At 58.4% G+C, this 20,141-nt stretch overlaps 3 protein-coding genes across 5 annotated transcripts; 1 reads left to right on the forward strand and 2 right to left on the reverse strand.

Annotated features, from left to right (window-relative positions):
- Nucleotides 1-514: 514 nt before the first annotated feature.
- On the reverse strand, nt 515-4,930 carry RPUSD1 (RNA pseudouridine synthase domain containing 1). 3 transcript variants are annotated; one of them, XM_071444888.1, is made up of 6 exons: nt 4,434-4,930; nt 4,054-4,245; nt 3,850-3,973; nt 3,267-3,369; nt 3,083-3,184; nt 515-2,919 (listed from the first exon to the last, which is right to left on the reverse strand). In XM_071444888.1, the coding sequence occupies exons 2-6, from the start codon at nt 4,233-4,235 to the stop codon at nt 2,525-2,527; spliced, it is 906 nt and encodes a 301-aa protein (XP_071300989.1). In that variant the 5' UTR covers nt 4,236-4,245; nt 4,434-4,930; the 3' UTR covers nt 515-2,524. The 3 variants fall into 3 exon arrangements, with proteins under 3 accessions (XP_071300989.1, XP_071300988.1, XP_071300987.1); XM_071444887.1 differs by having other exon boundaries at nt 4,377-4,930; XM_071444886.1 differs by having other exon boundaries at nt 4,371-4,930.
- A 75-nt stretch (nt 4,931-5,005) lies between these two features.
- Nucleotides 5,006-17,619, forward strand: CHTF18 (chromosome transmission fidelity factor 18). The gene is made up of 22 exons (XM_071444885.1): nt 5,006-5,173; nt 5,312-5,476; nt 5,596-5,722; nt 5,803-5,977; nt 6,063-6,152; nt 6,280-6,332; nt 6,531-6,672; nt 7,218-7,430; nt 7,543-7,640; nt 8,264-8,387; nt 8,491-8,618; nt 9,248-9,341; nt 9,439-9,537; nt 10,215-10,345; nt 10,894-11,056; nt 11,136-11,360; nt 12,016-12,165; nt 13,050-13,180; nt 14,286-14,418; nt 15,166-15,261; nt 15,915-15,972; nt 16,325-17,619. Exons 1-22 carry the CDS (start codon nt 5,080-5,082, stop codon nt 16,459-16,461), a joined length of 2,826 nt encoding a protein of 941 aa, XP_071300986.1. The 5' UTR covers nt 5,006-5,079; the 3' UTR covers nt 16,462-17,619.
- Nucleotides 17,620-17,623: 4 nt separating this feature from the next.
- On the reverse strand, nt 17,624-20,141 carry GNG13 (G protein subunit gamma 13). The gene is made up of 3 exons (XM_071444889.1): nt 19,982-20,141; nt 19,140-19,262; nt 17,624-18,118 (listed from the first exon to the last, which is right to left on the reverse strand). The coding sequence occupies exons 2-3, from the start codon at nt 19,235-19,237 to the stop codon at nt 18,013-18,015; spliced, it is 204 nt and encodes a 67-aa protein (XP_071300990.1). The 5' UTR covers nt 19,238-19,262; nt 19,982-20,141; the 3' UTR covers nt 17,624-18,012.

Genomic DNA, 20,141 nt, shown 5'->3' on the forward strand with positions numbered 1-20,141 from the left:
CATAACAATCCTCTAAAATTCAATCCAGCCCCTCCCACAACAATCCAGTCCCTCACACAACAATCCAGCCCCTCACAAAACAATCTTCTCACACTAATCCTCTCACAGACAACAATCCTCTCACACACAACAATCCTCACACAACAATTCTGCAGTTCACACAATAATCCTCTCCCTCACACAACAATCTCTCTCACACTCAATCCTCCCTCACACTGAATCCTGTCACACTCAATTCAGCCCCTCACACAACAATCCTCTCACACAACAATCCTCTCACACTCAATCCTCCCTCACGCAACAATCCTCTCACAACAATCCTCTCACAATCCTCTCACACTCAATCCTCCCTCACGCAACAATCCTCTCACAACAATCCTCTCACAATCCTCTCACACTCAATCCTCCCCCGTCGGGCCGGGTCGGAGCCCCGGGGCCGCTCCCGCGGGGCCGGTCCGGCCTCATTCCCCTCATTCCTGGAAGCCCCCGGGAAATGGATGCAGAGAGAGGACAGTGAAGGGCAGAAGACACGTTTAATACAGCAAATACACCAAAACTGGAACTGCGGAGTGCACGGGACATTACAGCCACGCCACAACCCCAGGGCACTGGAGGAGCCGCAGCCCCGTGGGCAGGAGGGGACAGGACGGGGACACGGCCCTGGAACGCAGCCGGGAAGGGCGCCTGGAAAACTCCCTCTGCAGGGTAAGGAAAATTCCCTTTTATCTGTGGCGCTGGGGAGAAGCAGCACGCAAAGGCTGGGCTGGGGTGTGAGGGCTCCTCCACGCAAACACGGCGGGCTCACGGTGCCAGCCCCAGCCATGTCCTCATGTCCCCACCCCTCATCCCGGCCGCGTTCCCGGCAGGGCCCGCTCCCAGCGCGGACAAGGCTGGGTCTCCCCTGTGTCAGTCTCCGCTGTCGCTTTCCAGCACCTCCCGTGCGCGTCACTCCCCGAATCTTTGGCAAACAAAGGTTCCTTGTGTTCCTTCCCGGCTGTGGGACCTGCCCAGCCCTTCCCGGCCACGGGGCCTGGCAGAAGGACAAGGGGTTCCTGCTCCTCCTGCCCTCCGAGCCCCCTGGCACCAGCCCTGAGCCCACAGTGCCCGCTCAGTGCCCAGGGCTGGCATCTCAGGCCATCCCCGCCCTGCAGTGGTGGCACTAAGCCACATCATGAAGGGACACATAGGACAAGTGATCAATTCTCCCCCCACCCCCCCCAGGGATTTTGGTGACTTGCAGGGTGTGTTTATCCACAAGGAGAGGGCTGTGCCTTTTTATTCCCCCTCGTGATGGGAATATCAGCTGTGTGAACCCCATCAGGTGTGTTTTCAACGGGATGGGGTTGGTGAGGTGACGACAACTCTGGGCATGTGCTGACGTGGTGCTAGAAAGCCCTGGGATGGGGCTGTGTGGCCCCAGCTGTCCTGTTCTCCTCATTTCCAAATGTCCCCCAAGGGCTGCAGAGGATGAGCAGGGAAGGGGAAAGCGAAGCAGGATGACCAGCAAAGCAAGGGCACTTCCAAGGAAATTTCTTGGCATCTGTCAAAGCTAAGCTCCTGCCTGCTCTTTCACCTTTGTCCTTTTCCTACTGTTCCAGAGCTTTCCCAAACTGCCCAGCTGAAGGACCTGCCTGCAGGACCCTCTGGAAACCTGCCAGGCAGGAGCCACCCCATGGGACCTACACAGGACACTGATCCCTCCTCAGGTGGGTGAGCAGAAAGGGACTTGTGTCCTCTGACCTGTCTCAGCAGGGATAAAGGCAGGAAAGGCAGTGCTAGAAGGAATAATAAAATCCATTAAAAAAGCTTTGGGCTGCTGGCTCTCTGACCACAGAAGTACTAAAAATACCTCATTCCTGAGACCACCCGTATTTTACAAACCCTAAAAGACTAGATTCTCTTCCTAGAAAATTGAAAAAAGTTTAAAATCCATTGGTATCAACTCCTTCACCTTCACCAACCTTTAAAAACTGCCCAGGTGGGCTGAGGGAGGGGAAGGGACCTTTCCATGCCCATCCCAGTCCAGTTTCACAGGACACCCTGGGACTGGGGGACTCTCAGTGTCCCCAGAATGTGCTCCAGCCCCCAGTCATGGCACAGCAGCTGGAGTGAGGGAATGGGGGACAGGGACACTGGAGCTGCACCCAGCACCTTCTCCCCTCCCTGTGCTGGGCTGCAATTCTGCATCCAAGCATGGAAAGGTTGTGGGAATGTCCATGGCAAAGGCAGTGCCCAGCTGTGCCCGGGCCCCAGGACAGGGATGGAAAGCTCTGGGGTCACTCTAAGCTGGAGTGTGACAAACTCTGCTGCTGAGGCCCAGGATTGGGAAAGGGACACCCCGTGACCAGATGGATGATGGGCATCACAAAACAACCCCACCTCAACCCCTCCTAAAATCCACCTGACGCCAGCCCCAGGAGCGAGGGAAGCCACAGAGGGAGTGCAGGTGTGGAGGCAGCGCTGGGGTCCGTGGGGAGCCGCTGGGACAAGGCTGGAGCTGGAGATGCAGGGATGTGCTTTGTGCTCACTGCAGAGCCCACTCAGCCAGCCACTGCTCACACTGCGCCCGCTGCTCCTCCGCCTCCTCCCTGCTGCCTTCACCCCCTGCTCTCTCCTCTCTGGCAGCCTCCTGGCTCTCCTCCTCCTCCTCCTCCTTGTGTGTCCCCTTGTCCTTGAGCTCCTGGATGACGTCCTCCAGCCGCTGGGTGACGTGCTGGGGCACCCAGTTGCTGTCCATGGCGGTGACGAAGGGGTCGGGCGCGCACACCTCGATCAGCTCCTTGCCGGTGGGGATGCGCAGGTAGTAGGCGTGGAGCATCATCCTGTAGGGATTGCTGTCCTGCCTGTGGCTGTAGGTGAAGTCCCCCACGATGGGGTGGCCGATGGCACTGCAGTGAACCCGCAGCTGGTGAGTCCTCCCTGGGGACAGAATGGGAATCAGGGACAGGGAATTCCTGAATGCCTCCTTCAGGGCATGGTGACAGTGCACCTAATGGCATTTGTCCTCCTGAGCACAGCAGGTCTCAGCTTCCCTCATCCCTTTCCAGGCTCTGCTCCACGTCAGAGCTGCCCCTGTCCCCACCTGTCAGTGGCTGCAGCAGCACTTTGGTGACGGGGTCTCCGCTGTAGGATCCATGTTCCAGCACGATCAGCTCTGACTGGCACGGCTTGGGATTCTCACAGCCTGCAAGGAGAGCCAGAGGGGGTTTGTGATGCCCCAGAGCATCCCTGGGGGCGTGGGCAGAGCAAGGGATGGGGCTGCTCACCCTCTGTGCCCTCGATGCACATCATGTGGGTCTTGCCCTCTGTGGTGTTCTTCCCAATGGCGTAGCGGATCGACATCCGGCTCTGGCTCACGTGTCCCCTCACCTGGGGGCAGGAATGTGCACACTGAGCCCTGGCACGTGCTCCTCACCCACCCCCATGACAGGAATCATGGAATCACAGAAAGGATGGGGCTGGAAGGACCTGAAAGCCCATCCATCTCCCCAAACCCAACCCCTTGTTGGGGGCAAGGACACCTTCAACGCTGCTGCCAGCCCCATCCAAGCTGGCCTTGGACACTTCCAGGGGTGGGGCAGCCACAGCTTCTCTGGGTACCCTGTGCCAGAATTCCTTCCTGATATGCAACCTAACCCCACCCTCTGGCAGTGGGAGGCCATTCCCTGTGTCCTGTCTCTCCATGCCCTTGTCCAAATCCCTCTCCAGCTCTCTTGGAGCCCCTTTAGGCTCCAACTCTGAATCTTTCTCTTCTCCAGCTGAACACCCCCAAGTCCCTCAGCTTTCCCTCAGGGCAGAGGTGTTCAGGAACACCAGAAGCCAAGGCAGGAGGTGGCAGGGAGGGCTCACCAGGGCCAGGTAGGCTTTGGTCACCAGGCGCTCCTTGAAGCACTTGTAGGCACTTCCCGCCGCCGCTTTGTTGAGTGCCACACACAGGGCCCCGCTGGTGGAGAAATCCAGCTGGTGGCAGAACCTGGGAAGGACACGGGGGTAAAGGAGCATCCAGGGCATCTCAGCAGTGTCCCCAGCTGAGGGCAGAGCCCAGGCGCTCACCTGAAGCCGTAGTAGGTGTCGGGGTCGGCCAGCTCGGGGAAGCGGTGCTTGAGCTGGCTCTGCAGGGTCAGCGTCTCGTACCACATCTTGCTGTCGATGCGCAGGTCCCAGTGCTTGTTGACCACGATGAAGTCGGAGCTCTGGTACAGGATGGACAGGTTGTCGATGGTGCCCGGCTCCATGGCCAGCGCCCTGTGGGGCAGAGAGAGCGAGGGGGAATCGGGATGAGGAACTGCCAGCTGCGGGATGGGCACAGCGGCCCCGGACACACGGGACGGGCAGGGCCTGGAGACGGGATACCCCAGCAGGGAACGCACATGCACCGATGCTGCCGAGGTCACCTGCAACCCTGCTGTCACCCTGCCTGTCCCCAGGCTCACCGGTGTCGCACCGTGCGGATGCAGGTCCCACAGCGGTACGGACGCTACAGCAGCGCTCCAGCCGCCGCCATGCCGCTGTCACAGCGCACGGCCCGCCGCTGTCCCGCTGTCCCGGGCCGCCCCGGCGCCACGCGCGGAAGGCCCATGCCCGCCCCGCTGTCACGCGTGGAGGCCCCGCAGCCCCGCGGTGCTGCCTCTGCCCATCCCGGCGGCGGCCATCGGCCTTGCCCCGCTCCCCGCTGCTGCCCGGCCGCGAGCGCGGCGGCTCCGCCGGAGGGCACGGGACAGAGGGGAGGGGACAGGGGACGCGGGGCGGGGACACGCGCGGCGGAGAGCACCCCGCACCGGGCTGAAGTGACCCGGGACGGGGGGGAGGTGACCCGGACCCGGACCCGGACCCGGCCCCGGCTGGGGGGACCCGGACCCGGCTGGGGGGACCCGCCCAGCGCCGCTGCCGCCGCCCCGGCCCCGCCCGCTCCCGCAGCGCCTCCCGGCAGCGCTCACGTCGCGTCCAATCAGCGCCGCCCCCGCCGCGTCCTCCCGCGCGTCGCGCCCAATCAGCGCCGGCCCCGCGGCGCGCGCGGGCGGAAGCGCGGCGGGCGCGGGGCCGGTGGCGGCGGCGACGGCGGCGGGGCGGGTGCCGCGCATGGCGAGCGAAGAGACCGGGCCCGAGGATGGGCCCGACGATGGCTTCTACGAGCGCTTCGCCGACGAGCTGGAGGTGCTGGCCGAGCTGGGAGGTGGGCGCTGCTGCGGCGCCGGGACGGGAGGCGGCAGAGGGAGGGAGGGAGCGGGATTGTGCTTTGCGCGCCCGTGTGCGCCCGTGCCGCCGCGGGTCCCCTCCGGTGACCGGCACCGTGGTCTGACCTCTCTTGCAGATGAGCCATCCCCGCCCGCCGGCCCCAAAACATCGCAGTTCCGGGGCAAGAGGCAGCCGCCGGAGGAGCCCGACCTCCCCGGGAACTCTCCCGGCGGCACCGGTGCCAAGAAGAGGGACCGGGACTGTGTCCCCGCCGTGTCCCCGGCAGCAGCCGAGCCCCGCAGTAGGTTTGACCCGGTTCCCCAGGTGCTGGTGCCCCTGTTCCCCACCCCGAGCGGTGCCGGGTGCTGGAGCATCCCCTGGGTACCACCGTCCGTCAGTGATGCTCTCCACTTGCTCCAGCCCCGAAGCCGAAGCGGCAGCGCCTGGAAGCTGTTAAGAAGCTCGATTTCGGTGCAGACGATGAGCTGGCTCCGGATGTCTCCTGGGATGGTGGCCCAGAGGCACCTCTGGCTCTCCACAATACCAGGTTGGTCACCCTGAACCCCATTTTTAACAGGAGAGAGGGGAAGGGCCCTTCCCCTACTGAAGGAATTTGGTGTTTTCCAGCTCGAACCAGCTGGACATGAGTGGAATGGTCCCCATGCAGACCACACCACCCTTGGAAAAGAAGAGGGTCCTGAGGAGACCCCCCGTCCTGGAGGATTACATCAACGTGACATCCACCCAGGGCACCAGGGTCTTCTTGGTGCTGAGGGATGATCCCTGCAGGACAGGGCTGGAGGTGAGGAGGGATCTGAAGGTCAGGTTTGCTCCTCGGTGGCCTCCAGGTGGCTCAGGAGGGGGCTGCCTGTGCTGTGTCCCTGCAGCTCCCGGATTCCCTGGGCTGGAACGCTCGTAGGCCGCTCCACTTGCTGGGGGTGCCCTTCTCCTACCTGAAGGAGCAGGTGGATGAGGAGGTACCACATGTCCCTGACCTTCCCCTGTGTCCCTGCCACCCCTGCTGGCCACAGAGCTGGCTCCCAAATTCCTGTCCCCAGCCGTGGACTGGGGGGTGTCTCTGACCCCTCTGTGTTTGTGCTCAAGCGTCGCAGGCAGGTTCTGGAGGCCTCCCAGCAGCTGACAGAGATCATCAGCAGGTGAGATGCTGGCATGAAATCCCTCTCCAGTCCCTGCCATGCTGCTGCGTTTCCCTCCCTCACGATAAAGTTTTGGGGGACCTGCAAGCAGAGGAGCCTTTTTGCCCTCATCACCCTCAGCCTGGGAGGGTCTGGGTGGAGTTCCCACCCTGCCCGGACTCCTGGGGTGCTGTGGGGTACATTAATTCCATGGTGCAGCTGCCTGGGGAACGAGCCCAGCACCGAGAGTCCGGATCCCAGCATGGACACAGCTCCAGCAGCCCAGGAGGAGTCTGCATCCCACTGCCTCTGGGTGGACAAGTTCAGCCCCCAGCGCTACATGGAGCTGCTCAGTGATGATGTGAGGGGCTGGGACAAGGGGGGGCTTGGGATGGGTGGGGTCATGCTCTGGGATCAGGAATTGCCTTTGGAAGCACTGGCTGGGGGCTGTGTCTGTGCTGCTCTCCCTGGGAGCAGTCCTGAGTCCCTGGGAGATTGGGATGGCAGCTTTGCACTGGAGGCTGGGGGTGTTCTGGCAGATGAATCTATGGAATGTCACCAAAGCAAGACAAAAAAAGATTGAGAGGATTTTAGCCAGAAATTGTTGGATATTTTGAACTTTTTTGGGGGACTGTTAGAAGTTTTGTAGGGAATGGGATGTGCTGGATGAGGCTGGGAATTGCTGAGTTGAGCCAAGGCAGAGCAGGGCCAGCGGGGATGGGGCTGATGTGACTCAGCCAGGCTTTGCCTGAGGGATGGGGGCTGAGCTGGGAAGGGAATCATTCCCACCTTGTCCCAGGGAGATGCCAGATGGGACCCTGAGCAGCCTCCTCCATGAAGGAGAGCTTTCCTCTGCCCCCAGCTGGATTTTCCCAGGTTCCATGGATTTTCCCTGCTTCCCTGCAGTACACCAACCGCTGCCTGCTCAAGTGGCTCAAGCTGTGGGACACGGTGGTGTTCGGCAAGGACAAGGCTGGCAAGAAGCCCAAACCCAGCCCTGCAGCTCATCCCCCACCCAGCCATGCCAAGGAACATCCCAACAAGTGGAAAACCAAGGTGCAGCTCACTGAGGAGATGCTGGAGGCCGAGCTGGACCAGCACAAGAGACCCAAACACAAGGTGAACAGGAGGGGACGTGGCTGTGGGTCCCTGTGCTGCCACCAGCCGGGCAGCAGCGTTGTCCCCTCCGAGGAGGAAGCCCTCCAGGGGTGACCTTCCCTCTGTGCCACAGGTGGCCCTGCTCTGTGGGCCCCCTGGCCTGGGCAAGACCACGCTGGCCCATGTCATCGCCAGGCACGCGGGGTACAACGCCGTGGAGATGAATGCCAGGTGAGCCCTGGGGGCCAGGTGAGCCCTGGCTGCCAGGAGAGCCTTGGGTGCCAGGTGAGCCCCTGGGTACCAGGTGAGGCCTGAGGGCCAGGTGAGCCCATGCCCTGCCCACAAAAGAGGGCAGGTGATGCTGGAGATGATGATGGCCTGGGGGTGATGCTGGAGGTGATGGTGATGCTATTATGGAGGTGATGGTGCTCTGGAGGTGATGCTGTTCTGAAGGTGATGGTGCTGTGGAGGTTGTGCTGCTCTGGAGGTGGTGCTGTTTTGGAAGTGATGATGCTGTTGTGAAGGTGATGGTGTTGTGGAGGTGTTGCTGTTCTGGAGGTGATGCAGTCCCAGGGGTGATGCTGGAGGTGATGGTGATGCTATTATGGAGGTGATTGTGCTCTGGAGGTGATGGTGGCATGGAGGTGATGCTGTTCTGGAGGTGATGGTGCTGTGGAGGTTGTGCTGCTCTGGAGGTGATGATGCTGTTTTGGAGATGATGCTGTTGTGGACGTGATGCTGGTGGTGATGGTCCTCTGGAAGCGATGGTGCTGTCCCAGGGGTGATGCTGTCCCAGGGATGATGCTGGCCGTGTCCCCACGCCCAAAGTCACCTGTCCCTGTGTCCCCTGGCAGTGATGACCGCAGCCCCGAGGTATTCCAGACCCGCATTGAAGCTGCCACCCAGATGAGGTCGGTGCTGGGCTCCCACGAGAGGCCCAACTGCCTCATCATCGACGAGATCGACGGCGCGCCCGCGGTGAGCCCGGGGCACCAGCCCCTCAAACGTGACCCCATTAACAGCCCCCCACTGTTCCACAAGCAAGAACCCCATCCCTCCCATCCCGTTTCCTTCCCCCCAGGCCTCCATCAATGTCCTGCTGGCCATCATCCAGAGGAAGGACAGCGAGGGCGAGGTGGGCGCAGGGCGGCGGCGGCGGCGCGAGGGGGGGCTCCTGCTCAGGCCCATCATCTGCATCTGCAATGACCAGTGAGTGTCACCTGCCCTGGGAGGGGGGACAGGGACACCAAACCCTGCCCCCACACAGGATGTGGCTGTTTGGAGTGTCTCTGTTTGAGAGCAGCTGCTCCAGTCCTGGGGCTGGTTTGGGCCCCTCACATTGAGGGGCTGGAAGGGAATGGAGCTGGGCAGGGGCTGGAGAATCCCTGAAGGAGCTGGGAAGGGGCTGGAGAATCCCTGAGGGAGCTGGAAAGGGGCTAAGCCTGGAGAAAAGGAGGCTCAGAGGGGACCTTGTGGCTCTGCACAGCTCCTGCAGAGTGGATGGCTGGGGGAGGTCAGGCTCTGCTCCAGGGAACAGGGACAGGAGGAGAGGGCACGGCCTCAGGGAAAGTTTAGATTGGATATTTAGGAAAATTCCTTCATGGAAAGGGCAGCCAAGTGTTGGTTGCTGCTCAGGGCAGTGGTGGAGTCCCCATCCCTGAGGGGATTTCAGAGCTGTGTGGATGTGGCACTTGGGGATATCATTTCACGGTGACTTTAGCAGTGCTGGGGCAACAGTTGGACTCAACAATCTGAGAGGTCTTTCCCAGCCTCAATAATTCCAGGATTAAGAACGGAATTCCCTGCTGGGCTCTCTCACCCCCGTTTCCCTGCCCCAGGTTCGTGCCCGCGCTGCGCCCGCTGCGGCAGCAATCCTTCCTGCTCAGCTTCCCCCGCACCGCGCCCTCCCGCCTGGCCCAGCGCCTCAGCGAGGTCTGCCTCCCCCAGGGCCCCGGCCCCGTGCCTCAGGGGCTGTCCCCCGTCCCCCTGGCTCCGTGTCCCCTCCCTGCTGAGCCCTGTCTGTCCCCAGATCGCGCTCCGGCAGGGAATGCGGGCGGACACGGGCGCGCTGCTGGCGCTCTGTGAGAAAACCGACAGCGACATCCGCTCCTGCATCAACACCCTGCAGGTGCTGGGGACACTGCCAGGGCCTGGGGACACAGGGATGGCTTTGGGGACACTGCCAGGGCCTTGGGGACACAGGGATAGCTTTGGGGACACTGCCAGGGCCTTGGGGACATGGGGAGAGCCCTGGGGACATGGGGAGAGCCCTGGGGACATGGGGAAGGCCTTGGGGACATGGGGAGAGCCCTGGGGACATGGGGAGGGCCTTGGGGACATGGGAAGAGCTCTGGGGACACTGTCAGGGCCCTGGGGACCGGGGGAGGGCCTTAGGGAGATGAGGATGGCCATCAGGACACGGCCATGGCCCTGGGGACACAGAGAAGGCTCTGGGGACATGGGCATGGCCATCAGGACATGGGATGGCCATCAGAACACAGGCATGGCTCTGGGGACATGGGCATGGCCCTGGGGACACAGGGATGGCCATCAGGACACAGGCATGGCTCTGGGGACATGGGCATGGCCATCAGGACACGGGCATGGCCCACGTTTCTGCTGAGCTCCAGGCTCACATGGGGACAGAGGGGACAAAAGTCCCTCCCAGTCAGGTCCCTGAAGCATCTCCCTGTCCCCTGGGGTGTTTTGAGCCCTGCCCGTGGAGGAAGAGGGGGGTGGCTGTGTCCAGCTGTTCCCAAGGGCTTTGGGATCCCCATCCCCTCCATCCCCTGGCTCCTGCTGCAGTTCCTGCATGGCCGAGGGCAGAAGGAGCTGAGTGTGCAGATGGTGCAGACCATGAGGATTGGCCTGAAGGACCAGAACAAGGGGCTCTTCTCCATCTGGCAAGAGATCTTCCAGCTGCCCAAGCCCCAGAGGTAGGAGGAGGGGGTTTTTACGTCTGTTGGGTGCTTGGGGGGTGCTGTTCCCATTTCCCAGAGAAGCTGTGGCTGCCCCATCCCTGGAAGTGTTCAAGGGAGGCTGGATGGGACGTGCAAGGTCCTGGAGAGCAACTTCTTGAGGGGATTTGTGTTGATCATAGAATGCTGGGGTGGTTTGGGTTGGAAGGGACCTCAGAGCCCATCCAGTGCCACCCCTGCCGTGGCAGGGACACCTTCCCCTGTCCCAGGCTGCTCCAAGATCTGTCCAGCCTGGCCTGGGACATTTCCAGGCATCCAGGGGCAGCCACAGCTTCCCTGGGCACCTGTGCCAGGGCCTGCCCACCCTCCCAAGGGATATTCCTTCCCAATATTCCTTCTAAACCTTTCCTCTCAGTTTAAGGCCATTACAGATGCTTTGTTACCACTCCATTCAGCTCCCAATAATTCAGCACTGGCGTTGCCTCCAGTCCAGCTTCCAAGGATCCAAATATTCCTCCAGCACTGGCAAACCCAAACCCTCAGCTCTTCCCTTTGGGCTTCCCCAGGCACAGGATAGGAATGGACCCCTCTTTGCCAGCCCAGCTCATGCTGGGGGACGAGGACCTGTCCCACCCTGGGGGCTCAGGGGGCTTCAATTCCTCCTCCCACCGCTTCCACCACATCCTGCACCTCTCCATCTCCTCGGGAGAGCAGGAGAAGCTGGCCCAGGTGAGAGCAGCCAGGGGGGGGCTGGAGGGAAGCTCAGACCCCATCCAGCCGGGCTCCACTGATCCCACATCCCCTGCAGGGCCTGTTTGAGAACTTCCTGAACATGAAGGTGCGGGATCCCAGCCTGGGCTCCGTGTGCCTGGCCCTGGAGTGGCTGTGCTTCTCTGACCTGCTGGGCCGGGCCGTGCTGCAGGCCCAGAGCTTCCAGCTGCTGCGCTACCTGCCCTTCCTGCCCGTGGCCTTCCACCTGCTCTTCGCCTCCGCCGCCGTGCCCCGCCTGGCCTACCCCAGCAGCCAGCCCGAGGCAAGTGCACAGGGGCTGCTGGAGCCAGCCCTGGGCCTGCAGGGACCCTGCCTGGGTGTCCCTGTGGATTGGGATTGATTACCAAAATTGCTGGGTGGAATGTGCCTGGGCTCATCGGGCCCTTGCTGCTTGACCAAGGGTGGCAGCTGTGGTGGTTTCACCTCAGAGACACCTTTGGCTAAGCTGGATGCTGCAGCTGGCACTTGGGACAACTCCAGGCATGTAGGAGCTCAGGTTTACCTCTGCTGGAGAGGCTTCAAGGCCAGGTGAAGGAAAGGAGTTGGGTTCTGCTGGAGGGTTTGGATCCAGAGCTTTATTCCTGGCACACAGGGGTCTGAATGCAGCAACAGCTCCAACAGAACAGAGAACCCCGTGGTTGCTGTGTCTTCTTACCCCAGGGAGAGGGGCAGGGAAGGGGTAGGAATGCCACCAACCAGGTAAGGGGAGGGAAGTCTCAGGGGACAAATGACACCCAGGGCTGAGAGGCATCTTTTGAACTTCACCAATCACAGGATGCCCTTGCTGGAATGCCAAGATGGACAGCACTGAGCAGGGGCAAGGGAGGGGAAGGGAGAGGTGATTGGCACACCTGGGGAAAGAACCAGGACACTGGGACAGGCTGTTCCATCACACACAACCTCTGTGCTGTCCCCAGGCCGTGGCCAAGCTGGGCCAGATGCAGAACCTGGTGCTGTCCATGGTGTCGGGGATCGCGCCGGGCGCCCGGAGCCGCGCGGGGCAGCAGGCGCTGGTGCTGGACGTGCTGTGCCTGCTGCTGGACATCATCGCCCCCAAACTGCGGCCTGTGAGTGCCCCCAGCCCCCGGCCCTGCTCCCCAGAGCCCTCTGCAAGCCCCACCCGGTGAACCAGCCTGGCTTTGTGTCCCAAATCTGGCTGAGTTTGGTGTCACAGCTGGTGCAGAAGCTGGGGACAGAGTGTTGAAGTGCCCAACTGTGTGGAGGGGTCCTGAGCCCCACCTGGGCTGGGCTTTGTGGAGCTCTCAGAGTCACCCTCGCCCAGGAGAGGGGCTGTCCCTGCTCTGTGTCCCTAAGAAAGAACTAAACTTGATCTGGGTCCTTCCTCACCCAGAAACAAACCCTGTGTGTGGCATTTTCTGAGTCCCCATCGTTGGGAGGAAAATGGTGAATCTGTCTCCATGTTCTCAGAAGGCTATTCTATTCTATTCTATTCTATTCTATTCTATTCTATTCTATATATTATATTATATTATATTATATTATATTATATTATATTATATCATATCATATCATATCATATATTATATTATATTATATTATATTATATTATATTAATTATGCTATACTAATCTATACTAAAACTATACTAAAGAATAGAGGATGGATACTTACAGAAGGCTGTAAGATAATAATGAAAAACTCCTGACTCTTCAGAGTCCGACACAGCCTGACTGTGATTGGCCATTGAGTCAAAACAATTCACATGAAACCAATGAAACAATGACCAGTTGGTAAAAAATCTCCAAACACATTCCAAAGCAGCAAAACACAGGAGAAGCAAATCATATTATTATTGTTTTCATTTTTCTCTGAGGCTTCTCAGCTTCCCAGGAGAGAGCGCCTGGCAAAGGGATTTTTCCAGAAAATGTGACAGTGACACCCATGCTTGGGCTGTTTGGGGTTTGCAAGGTCTCTGCTGTCCCCTGGCCAGGTGAACACGCAGCTCTACAGCCTGAAGGAGAAGCAGCAGCTGGCTGAGCTCATCAGCACCATGCTCACCTACAACCTCACCTACCTGCAGGAGCGCCTGCCCGAGGGCCAGTACATCTTCAAGCTGGACCCGTGAGTGCCAGGGCTGAGGAGGGGAGTGGGAGTCAAAATCCTTCCCTGGAATGGAATTCCCAGAGATTCTGGGGCTGCCCCTTCCCTGGAAGTGTCCAAGGCCGCGTTGGATGGGAGTTGGAGCAAGTGGAAGGTGTCAGGGTTGGAGCTGGATGGTTTTAAGATCCCTTCCAGCCCAAACCATTCCAGGATACTGTGGTGATCCTCAGGAAGGAGTTGGGACTTTTGGCTCTGCTCCATCCCCAGATCAGCTGGGCCATCCCTCCCTTGGGCTGGGGCTGAGCAGGTTGGGTTTCATGGGATTAAAGGGAAGGGAGCAGCTTCCTGTGGCTGTCACCAGGAGGTGGCAGGGCAGGGCTGCCCCACCTTGGCACACCCCTGTGGCACCTGGCAGCTCTGGAAACAGATCTGATGTCACCAGCAAAACCTGGGCTTTATTTCTTTAAAACTTCCTAAAGCATTGGTTTGACAACTGATTTCTGAATGACTGCAGAGCCACCTGACTCAGGGCTTTGCTCCTTTTATTTTAGGGACAATAATAGTGGATAAATAGTGAATAAATAGTGGATAAATAGTGAATAAATAGTGGATAAATAGTGAATAAATAGTGGACAAATATGAAATATTCAGAGCTGGCAGAGGGACTGGTGGTTTCCTGTTGCTGGGGAAACTGAAAGAGGCCTGTTAAGAATCCAGCTGCTCTGATGATCCCAAATTCCTGTTCCTGGCTGCATTCCCATTAAACCTGTCTGGGGGGGCACCTCAGGGTGCCTCTGAAGGTTGAGCTGCTGCTGTGCCCGAGCTGTGCTGTGCCCCTGAGCTTTTCAGGCCAATCTGTCCAATCTCCTCTTTTTGCTTTCAAGCCAGGATTAAACCCTTCTAATCCCTCCTGCATTCCCATTCCCATTCCTGCACGGGGGGAATGACCCAGGAGCAGGGCTGGGAAGTGCTGGGGCTCTCAGGCTGCACAGGGTGAAATCACAGGGTGATTTTTGGGGTTGGTTCCCCCTGGAATGACCCAGGAGCAGGGCTGGGAGGTGCTGGGGCTCTCAGGCTGCCCAGGGCTGGCTGATTTTTGGGGTTGGTTCCCTTTTCCCTGCTGCAGGAACGTGGAGGCCGTGTGCCGCTTCCCAGCCCTGCCGGCCCGCAGGCAGCTCAGCTACCAGGCCAAGCAGCTCATTGCCAGGGAGATCGAGCTGGAGAAGATGAGGAGGACAGAGGCACGGAGCCTGGCCCAGGTGGGCATCCCCAGAGGGCTGCCAGGGCTGTGCATGTGCAGGAAACCCCCAGGGATGTGTTTTTCCCAAAGCTGGCTTTGCCTGCGGAGTGGAAATCCAGGATTAACCCCCCTGGCACAGCTGGGCTGGGCTGCAGGGCTCAGCTTTTTGCAGGAATTCTGGAGGGAGTTCCAAGCTTTGAACCCTTCCAGTGAGGGGTGGGAATTTTTTGGTGGGGATTTTAGGTGGGAATTTTTGGCTGCTGTTTGTACCTGGCCGTGTGGGAGGTGAACTCTTCCCTGCCTCCCCTTCCCTGGCTGCTGCCACTCCCAAAGCTCCCAAAGCCACCCAGGAGCAGCAGAGTGGCTCTGCCCCTGCTCCTGGAGGCAGGAAAAGATGGGAAGGGGTGGAAAAGGTGGAGAAACATCCTGGGTGTAGCTGGTGCCTGCCCTGCCCTGGTGCCAGTGGGATAATTAATCCCTGGGAGCCCCTTGGAGCAGGAGAAAGGCTCCTGGGAGATGTGTGGGACAAAGAGAAACTGCAAAAAACATCTCTGAAGGCTCCTTGTTTACAGGGTAGGGATGTGAAATCCCAGGGAAAGGGGCTTCAGCTGGGGCTGATCCCACAAGGCAGAAAATGATGGAAAAATCTTTGGGATATTGGAATTGGACCTGGCAGCGAGCAGGGGCTGGGTGGGATGGGGCCAAGGGGGTGCCAGGAGCTCAGACACCCCGAGGGGAGCCTGGCTCAGCTCTGTCCTCCCCACAGGACCCCGGGAATGGCCCTGGGGAGGAGCCAGCAGGGACCCCCAACCACCAGCAGCGCCTGGAGCACATCGTGAGGAGAGCAGCCCTGCAGGACAAGGTCAGGCCCAATCCCTGCCCCAATCCCTGCCCCAATCCCTGCCCCAGTTCCTGCCCCACCTCCCACCAGCCCTTCCTGGGCTGCCAGGCTCTCCCTGGCTCCTCTGGAATTGGGATTTTTAGTCCAGTTTCCTTTAATAGCCCAGCCCAGCTCTGCGTGTCACGTAAAGGCATCACTGGGATTGGCATGACTTGGAGCTGGGTGACATTTTGGATGTGCCCTGGGAAGTTTTCAGGGCTGGGGGAGGGAGGAGCTCTGGGAATTTGGGCTGAAATAGCTGAACTTGGACTCTGTGGGAAAGCAGCTTGGAAAAGCTGCTCTGGAATGGTCCCACCCTGGGCTCCAGGAGGGGCTGGGATCCTTCCCTGGCACTGCCCCTCTCCAGGGCTCAGCTCCCCACCCTCTCCTGCCTGTAAAAGCCCAGCTGAGCCTCACATTTTGCCTTTCCCCCAAATTTGGATGCTGTTTGCATTCCCAGGCCTCTGGCCCTTCCTGCAGGATTTGCATTTGGCTCCTGCTCTGCTCAGCAGAGCCTTGGGGTGCCTGAGCCGTGCCCAGGGGCAGCCCTGCCGTGGTTCTGTCCCTCCCTGAGCAGCAGCTGGGAGGGCAGGTGCCCCAGAGCCACCCCCATTCCTGCTTCTTGCTTCCCACAGCCTGAACTGGACTTTTTTGGGAGGCCACTCCAGCGGAAAGAGGTGGCCAAGGCCCCGGGTAGGTGACACAGGGACCTCAGAACCGGGTGGGTGGCACAGGGACAGGGTGGCCCCTGGGTGCCACTGGGGGCTCTCCCCATTCCCAAAGAGGGGCTCCTGTCCCTCAGCCCTGTCCCCAGGGGACAGCAGCAGGGACAATGCCAGCCTAGCCCAGCTGGCAGAGAGTTCCTGTGGGCACATCCATGGATTCTGGCTCCATCCAAAGGGAATTTGGGGGGAATTTTTGGTTGCAGCATCCGGGATTTGGGAGCATCAGCTCTGCCCTAGCAGAGCCTCCCTCAATCCCCCTCTGCAGCCAGGGCACAGCTGATACAATTTGAAGGTTTTTGAAGTGGATTTTGCTGCTGCAGCCCCCCAGGTTTCCAAGGAGGAGTCCCTGGAGCTGCAGATGGGAAAGGCCGTGGGCAGGAGCGACGTCTGGTTCCGCTTCAATGAGGGCTTCTCCAACGCTGTCAGGAGGAACCTCTACATCAGAGACCTGCTCTAAGGGATCCTCTACATCAGAGACCTGCTCTAGGGGAGCCCCTCTACATCAGAGACCTTCTCTAGAGGAGCCTCTACATCAGAGACCTGCTTTAAGGGATCCTCTACATCAGGGACCTGCTCTAGGGGAGCCTCTGCATCAGGGACCTGCTTTAAGGGATCCTCTACATCAGGGACCTGCTTTAAGGGATCCTCTACATCAGGGACCTGCTTTAAGGGATCCTCTACATCAGGGACCTGCTCTAGGGGAGTCCCTCTGCATCAGGGACCTGCTTTAAGGGATCCTCTACATCAGGGACCTGCTCTAGGGGATCCTCTACATCAGGGACCTGCTCTAGGGGATCCTCTGCATCAGGGACCTTCTCTAGAGGAGCCTCTGCATCAGGGACCTGCTCTAGGGGATCCTCTACATCAGGGACCTGCTCTAGGGGGGATCCTCTACATCAGGGACCTGCTCTAGGGGATCCTCTACATCAGGGACCTGCTCTAGGGGGGATCCTCTACATCAGAGACCTGCTCTAGGGGATCCTCTGCATCAGGGACCTGCTTTAAGGGATCCTCTACATCAGAGACCTGCTCTAAGGGATCCTCTACATCAGAGACCTGCTCTAAGGGATCCTCTGCATCAGGGACCTGCTCTAGGGGAGTCCCTCTGCATCAGGGACCTGCTTTAAGGGATCCTCTACATCAGGGACCTGCTCTAGGGGATCCTCTGCATCAGGGACCTTCTCTAGAGGAGCCTCTGCATCAGGGACCTGCTCTAGGGGGGATCCTCTACATCAGGGACCTGCTCTAGGGGATCCTCTGCATCAGGGACCTGCTCTAGGGGGGATCCTCTACATCAGGGACCTGCTCTAGGGGAGCCTCTACATCAGGGACCTGCTTTAAGGGATCCTCTACATCAGGGACCTGCTCTAAGGGATCCTCTGCATCAGGGACCTGCTCTAAGGGATCCTCTACATCAGGGACCTGCTCTAGGGGCACCTCTGCATCAGGGACCTGCTCTAGGGCTGTGCTCAGCTGAGCTGGAGCTGGAGGATCAGCTGGGTTTGCCTTTCCAACTCATGGCTGGCCTGTGTGCCCACGATTTTGGGCCATGATCTTTTTTATTACCCTCTTATTTTGTTAAAAAAAAGAAAGAAATAAAATGGATCTAACAAAATCAATGGTGAAGTATTGCTCTGTTTATTTCAGACATAAACTCGAGGGGCAGGTTCTGCCTGGTTTGCTGTGAAGCAATATCCTACAGTGTACAAAAGTATCTAAAATCACTAAAAATGGGGGGTTTTATAAAAAGCTTCTTTACAGGTTGCAAAACTCTGCCTGTTTGGGGTGGCAGAAGTGTGAGATGAAGCTGCAGCACACCCCTGGAGCAGCTTTTGCTGCTCCTCCCCCCAGGCTGCCCATCCTGGGGGTTTCCCCATGTCCCCCCATTTCTAAAACCCCTTCTACAGCTACGAGAGCAGAAAGGAGCAGAGGGCAGGGCTTTGTTCAGGGTCTGGGGCTGGAACTGGAGCTCAGGGGTCCAGGCCCGTCCTGCAGGGGGGACAGAGCCTCAGAGGATGATGCATTTGCCTTTCTCCACCCAGGGGTTGTTCTTCATCAGCTCTGGGTTCAGGAAGGGATCCTCGGGAATCCCGTCCTCGATCCACTTCACAAACCTGCAGAGAGGGGAGGGAGGGTGGGCACAGCCCAAGGGGGGCCCTGGGGCTGTCCCCAACTCTGTGACAGCAGGCAGGGAACAGAGCCAGCCGTGATTTAAAGGATTTTGAGCTCTGCAAAGCTCTGGGAAGGGGGGATCTGCACCCTGAGTGCAGATTCTACTGTATCATATAATGTGATAGAGTAGAATATGTATATTCTAAATATATATATATTTTTATATAATATAAATATAATATATAATAGTATATAATATATAATACATATAATAATATATAATATTATAGTATATAATAGTATATAATATAATACATAATACATAATATACAATATATAATATATATAATCTAAATATATATATTCTATATATATCTTATATACATATCTATATCGATATATCTATATTTAATTTCAAAAATACTTATATAAAAGAGAATCATGGAATAGTTTGGGTTGGTAGGAACCTTAAAGACCATCCAGGGCCTCAATTTTTGTATATAATAAAAAAATAAATCATATATATATATACAAAAACAAGAGACTGCATATGTATATATATATATATATATTTATGCATACCAAATTATATATAAAATCAAATCTATATTTTAATTTTAATCAAATTGCAGTGGAAAATAAAATTCATATTACACGTATGTGTTTATGTAGATAGGATACAATTTCTAGCTCAGATTTATTATTTTTTAGGCATTATGGATAACATAGAATGTATAGAATAAAGGGAAGGGAAGGGAAGGGAAGGGAAGGGAAGGGAAGGGAAGGGAAGGGAAGGGAAGGGAAGGGAAGGGAAGGGAAGGGAAGGAAAGGAAAGGAAAGGAAAGGAAAGGAAAGGAAAGGAAAGGAAAGGAAAGGAAAGGAAAGGAAAGGAAAGGAAAGGAAAGGAAAGGAAAGGAAAGGAAAGGAAAGGAAAGGAAAGGAAAGGAAAGGAAAGGAAAGGAAAGGAAAGGAAAGGAAAGGAAAGGAAAGGAAAGGAAAGGAAAGGGAAAGGTCCCCACTCACTCAGGTATGGTCTTGGAGGACATCTCCCTCTTGTAGGCCAGCTGGTACTTGAGGCTTTCCACCTCTTTTTTCCATTGTGGGAGATCCCACTCGTCCATCGCGCTCTCCGAGGGCTCCGTTGGGCTGGGAATGGGGATTTTGGTGCCTTGTCCTGCCCTGACCCCTCAGTTGCACCCCAAAGGCTCCCCCAGGATGGGGACAGGCTCTGGGGGAGGTTTCCAAGCCCACAGACGAGCAGCCAAGGGCTCCGGGAGCTTTTGGGGCTGTTTTGGTTGAGGCAAAGGCTGCCCAGCGCTCCTCTCATGCAAAACGCAGGGACTGAGGCAGATTTGACTGGAATTTGGGTGGGGAGCAGCACAGAGCAGCCCGAGGCTCCTCGGGAAGGGGCTGTTTGTCCTTGTCCTGCCCGACCACGGCTCTGAAGGGACTAGGAGGGATTTGGGGCCGCCTCAAGAGCGCTGGAAAGGGCTCAGGGGGGCGGCCAGCACAGATTTGGGGAGCAAAGCAAACCCCTCTGCACCCCCACGCCATTGTCCCCCAACAGTGACCCTGTGGGAGGATGGGCGTGATGGGGAAACTGAGGCACAGCAGCAGAGGGGGCTCAAGCAGTGCCCGCAGTGGGGTGGCACCCGTGCCACCCCAAAACCCGGCGGCACAAGGGGACATTTCCCTGTCCCCAAGCCCATGAACCCCGGGAGAAGGGGCAGGGAAGGGTGAGACCCTGCCGCTCCATGCCAGCCCCGCTCCATCCCAGCCTGGCATCCCCGGAGTGCAGCCGGGAGCGGGATCGGCCCCGTCCCCGCCCCGGGAGCTGCCCCGACCCCGCACATCCCCGCTCGCACCTGGTTCGAGGACTCCGGCAGCAGAGAAACGGGGCCGCAGCTGCAGCCCTGGCCTTGGCCGCGCTCCTCCCGCAGCCTCCCCGGCTCCCGGCGGTCCCGAACGCTCGGGATGATCTGAGAGTGCTCGGCTGGTGCCGAGGGATCGCGGCTGAATCCTCCC

This window comes from Agelaius tricolor, unplaced genomic scaffold (genome assembly GCF_023055355.1).
Source record: "Agelaius tricolor isolate 1412-34295 unplaced genomic scaffold, bAgeTri1.0.p SCAF_19, whole genome shotgun sequence".
Lineage (NCBI taxonomy): Eukaryota > Metazoa > Chordata > Aves > Passeriformes > Icteridae > Agelaius > Agelaius tricolor.

What these genes read in the sequence shown, in the direction of transcription:
- RPUSD1 (XM_071444886.1), bottom strand. An exon ending in GACACCTACTACGGCTTCAG is followed by an intron (nt 3,974 to 4,053) that starts GTGAGCGCCTGG and finishes TGTCCTTCCCAG; the next exon opens with GTTCTGCCACCAGCTGGATT. An exon ending in GTGCATCGAGGGCACAGAGG is followed by an intron (nt 3,185 to 3,266) that starts GTGAGCAGCCCC and finishes CTCTCCTTGCAG; the next exon opens with GCTGTGAGAATCCCAAGCCG.
- GNG13 (XM_071444889.1), bottom strand. Translation starts at nt 19,237, where the DNA reads ATGGACGAGTGGGATCTCCCACAATGGAAAAAAGAGGTGGAAAGCCTC. An exon ending in TCCTCCAAGACCATACCTGA is followed by an intron (nt 18,119 to 19,139) that starts GTGAGTGGGGAC and finishes CCCTCTCTGCAG; the next exon opens with GTTTGTGAAGTGGATCGAGG.
- CHTF18 (XM_071444885.1), top strand. Translation starts at nt 5,080, where the DNA reads ATGGCGAGCGAAGAGACCGGGCCCGAGGATGGGCCCGACGATGGCTTC. An exon ending in AGCAGGAGAAGCTGGCCCAG is followed by an intron (nt 11,057 to 11,135) that starts GTGAGAGCAGCC and finishes CATCCCCTGCAG; the next exon opens with GGCCTGTTTGAGAACTTCCT. An exon ending in AGAGGTGGCCAAGGCCCCGG is followed by an intron (nt 15,973 to 16,324) that starts GTAGGTGACACA and finishes TTGCTGCTGCAG; the next exon opens with CCCCCCAGGTTTCCAAGGAG.